Consider the following 4,150-nt stretch of genomic DNA (forward strand, 5'->3'; position numbering starts at 1 on the left):
GCCGCGGTGTGGATGGGACAGGAACAGGCGGGGTGAGAAGGTGGCGGGGACAAGCCCACCCTCCAGGCGCCGTCGGGGCTCAGCCCCGGGTGCCAGCGCTGACCAGGGAGCTGGGCCCTGCCTGCCCCTGGCGCAGCAGGCGGTGGCGGCTCACCCTGCGGGCCCTCCAGCTCCCGGCGGGCCTTGGGCGTGTAGAAGAAGCCGCGCTCCCCGCACACCAGGTACAGCGCCTCCACCAGGTGGGAGCCGCACAGGTGCTGGCTGACGAAGGCCGGGGCCGGTGTGGGCGCCCAGAGGCCCAGCAGGGCCAGCAGGGGCAGGAGGCGCGTCCACAGGGCCATGGCGGGCGGCGGTGACCTGCGGACAGGCAGGGTTGAAGCCAGCAAGGGGACCCCGATTCAGTGCTCACCCCCGAACGCTCTAGGAGAGGAGCCCCCGGACCCCAGCAGGGCAGCCCTCGAGCCGGGCTGAGCCAGGCAGAGTCCCCGGGACCCACCTGCTTGCTGGTGGCCTGGGAATGCTGGCCGGCCAGAGGGCTGGGGGCCGCTGGGCCCTGCCGGCTTTATAGGCGGCGCCCGCAGCCCGCGCCCAGGGCCCCGCCCGGCAGATGGCAGATGGCGGGGGGCTGAGGCTGCAGTTTCCGAGCCATTTCCCCGAGCCAGGTGTGCGGGACGCCTCCCTGGTCGTCAGCATCTCTGGGGCCACGAGGGTCATTAGAGTCCCAACGAGGGGCCTGATGGCCGAGTGGCCCCACTCGCAGCTGGTGGCAAACGTCCCACCCCCCGGGGAGCAAACTGCATTTTCCACATTAGTCCCGGGCACCGGGGGCACCGTGCCCCCAAGGCCCCGTGTGGGGCCTGGGCCATGCGAGGGACGTCACCTCTCTGCTCACGGCCCCGTTCCCACCCCTCCCCGGGGCGCCGCGGGGAGGCCAGACTTAGGGACCGTAGCCGTGAGGCCCACAGGCCGGCCCGTTCCACAGCTTCAGTTTGGGGGCAGCAGCCCCGCCCTGTGCCCCCGCCATGTCCCACCCAGGTACCCCCAGCCCCCAGCCCACCTCCCTGTGCCGACCCCTTCCAGGCCCAGCCCCAAGACCGCACGGACCCCTCAGCTGTCATATACATGGGCCAAGTCCCCATGGTGCCCCCAGCCCCCCAGGACAGCCACAGAGGGGGAGACCAGGACCCCCACCCTGCCCCACCACCTCTAGGGTCTCAGGCCCTTCTCAGTCAGGGGACGGGGTGAGCCCTCCCTTCCAGGACCCCATGGGGCCCCACAGCCCATAGTCCCTCTGCAACCAGGGAAAACCTGGGGTTCTCTTTGAAAGGGGGGTGTAAGGCAGGCGGCTAGATGTGGAGGACCCAGGTGGGAGGGCGGAGCCAAGAGAGGAGATGGGCCCCCTTTCCTCCCCAGCCCCCCGGCCGTCTGCCCTGCCCCAGGGTCTCTGTGGGGCTCGCGACCATCAAAAGTATCCCCAGCTGAAGCGACTCAGGCACAGGAGGGCTGATGCACAGCTGATGGAAGGACAGTCTCCCGGGGGCTTTGCCCGGGAGGCCCTGACGGGTGACTAGGAGTTCGACATCCTGGGTTCGCAGCCAGGGCCCTGGCGGTGTGTGGCCTGTGGGTGGCTGGAGGGAGTGAGCAGGGCCTGGAACACCAGCTGGCTCGGGCCCCTCCCAGTGAGCCCCGGGGCTGCTCCTCCCTGGGCGGGGGCCTGTGGGAAAGCGGGCCAGCCTGGCGGATGCGGGGGCTCTGAGCGAGGGCCATGCCCACACCCCTTGAGTGAGCTCAGGGGCATCTTACAAGGCCTGGAATCCAGCCCCCTACTTGCCTTGCTGGGGAGACTGTGGCCCAGAGAGAGGTCGCCCTGGAACCACTGTTAACACTCATTTCTGGGAGCATTCCCAGGCCCTGCTCGGGGTGCGGTGAGTGGGGTGTGGTGGGGTGGGGTGGGGTGCGGCGGCCGGAGCAGCTGTGCCTCCTCACTGCTCTCACAGGCTGGCCCCTGGAACCCTGTCCTTCTCCTAGTGGACCTTGGAGACCACCTCCCCCGCAGTCGGCACAGCCGGGGGGCCCTGCCCCCTACGCCCAGCCTCGTGTGCGGCTCCCCATTGGCCAGGCCCTGCCTCCATGCCACCGCCCCATGGGAGCCCAGTAGGATCCCTCAGCCCTGTGGAGCAGCTGGGGCTCAGGCCGGCTGACCCTCTCGGTGGACAGGGACCAGGCTCGGTGGGTTCCCCATCTGGCCTGGGCTGCCCGGCAGGGCCTCGCGGGAGGCTGTGGCCGAGGAGAGGCCTCTGAGCAAGGCCGGGACCGCGGTGCTCGGACTGAGACAGGCGGGCAGGGCTTCCTCCTTTTATTGGGGCTGTGAGGTCACGGGCAGCATGGTGGGACAAGCGCAGGCTGGGGGGCAGCGGCAGGGGTCAGCGAGGTGTCCTCTGGCAGGGAGGGTCTCCGGCGGTCTCTTGGGGTGCTGCGACCTGGGCCCTCATGTGGGCGGGGGCCGGGAGAGGCTGGGGAAGGGCTGGCAGACCCCAGGCCAGCCCGCCCGGGCCCACGGGTCACGCCTGCCCACTAGCCGATGGCACTGAGCGCGTGGGCGAGGGTGTACAGCTCGTCCTGCACGTGCTCCAGGGAGCGGCGGATGGCGTGGGGACTGTCCAGCACGTCGATGGCCAGCGTGTACGGGTCAAACTTCACGGAGAAGGGGCGCTGGATGCGGGAGGCGTAGCTCCTGGGGACAGGCCAGCACGGATCCTCAGGACAGGAAGGGGGCGGGCAGCGTGGGGCAGGGTCTCGGCCTCCGGGACGCCCGGTCCCTCCCTGGTCCTCCCCAAGGCCCCACTTCCTCCTCCAGGAAGCTTTCCCAGACCACATGCCCTGGAGGGGCCCGGTCAGCCCCTGTCCTCAGCTGCACACGCGGGGTCCAGCCCCGGCCTCTCCACTCAGGGCACACAGCCGCCGGACCCCCGTTTCTCCTGTGACGACGAGGTTGGCGGGAAAATCAGGCCCCTTCCCAGGGACGAGGCGGGCATGTCAGGCTCTGCCCTCACCACAGCCCCCCAGGCCCCTGGCCACTGCCCCCAGCCCCCAGCCCTGGGGACTCCCCGCTCCCTCCAGGCCCCCCACGCTCCCACCCCAGCCCTCAGCCACCCTGCCCCGCACCTCCGCCTCGCCCCATGGCCCCAGCTGCTCAGAGAGCAGGAATTGGGGGGGACCCCAGCACTCTTACAGAGGTCAGACTCTGCCCCCTAAAAGCCTGGCCTTGACCTGGCTTTGATCTGATCGCCAGCCCCGGAGGTCTCCTGCGCCCCAGACTTTTCGGAGGTGCCGCCGTGGGAGAGGCATTGTCACTAAGGTGCTCGGCTTTGTCCTCTGCGAACTAGGCTCGCAGGCCCGACCCGCCCACGGGCTCCCAGTCGGGGCACCTGAGCTTGTCGCGGGCGTCGCTGAAGCTGTCCGACAGGAAGTACACGGGCTGGTACGTCTGGTCCTGGTAGGGCTGCACGGCCGCCGCGTCCGGGTCGAACGGCCGGACCTCGGGCTCCTCTGACAGTGAGTGCTGGCGGGAGGCCGCAGGGTCACAGGCCCCCCGCCCCCCCGGGGACCCCTCGGGAGCTGGAGCAAGGCGGCCCCCTCCCCTGGGGTCTGCCAGAGGCCTGGGCTCCGTGTGGGGCGGGGCCGGGACCACCCTCCCCGGCACTGGCCCCGGCCCCAGGGGCTGCTGCGGGGAGTGCGGGGCTCACCAGGAGCTCCCCGTAGGACGACAGCAGCCCGGCTCCATAGGCCTTCACCTCCCCGTTCTGCCTGCACAGCCCAAACTCCACCGTGAACCAGTACAGCTGGGGACGGCCACAGGGTCAGCAAGAGTGGCCCTGGGCACCGCCCCCCCAGGCGGAGCGGGCCGGGCTCCGGGGCTTGTCACGGCGAGAGGGTGGCAGTCCCCGCACAGAAGCGGAGCCCTCAGCCCCTCCGCCCGAGCCGGCCCCCAGGCCCTGTAGGAGACGCACCGTGGACAGCTTCTCAATTTCCTCATCCGAGGCCCCCAAGGACGCCAAGCCAATGTCCTGCGGAGGGAGGAGAAGGCTGAGGGGTGCCCGGCCACCGCCACCGGCACCTGTGTGAGGCGAAGGCACTGGGGTGCGGGCAG

At 70.7% G+C, this 4,150-nt stretch overlaps 1 protein-coding gene across 1 annotated transcript in view; it reads right to left on the minus strand.

Annotated features, from left to right (window-relative positions):
- Positions 1 to 3,757, minus strand: part of LOC102881117 (insulin) — a 4,209-nt gene extending 452 nt beyond the window's left edge. Inside the window, exons 1-3 of the mRNA XM_006910977.1 lie at positions 3,747 to 3,757; positions 497 to 520; positions 155 to 357 (exon numbers count right to left, since the gene is read on the minus strand). Of these exons, the coding sequence (XP_006911039.1) occupies positions 155 to 341 (187 nt within the window). The 5' untranslated portion in view covers positions 342 to 357; positions 497 to 520; positions 3,747 to 3,757. The remainder of the gene's footprint in view (positions 1 to 154; positions 358 to 496; positions 521 to 3,746) is intronic.
- Positions 3,758 to 4,150: the final 393 nt, after the last annotated feature.

Source organism: Pteropus alecto, unplaced genomic scaffold (genome assembly GCF_000325575.1).
Source record: "Pteropus alecto unplaced genomic scaffold, ASM32557v1 scaffold43, whole genome shotgun sequence".
NCBI classification, from domain to species: domain Eukaryota; kingdom Metazoa; phylum Chordata; class Mammalia; order Chiroptera; family Pteropodidae; genus Pteropus; species Pteropus alecto.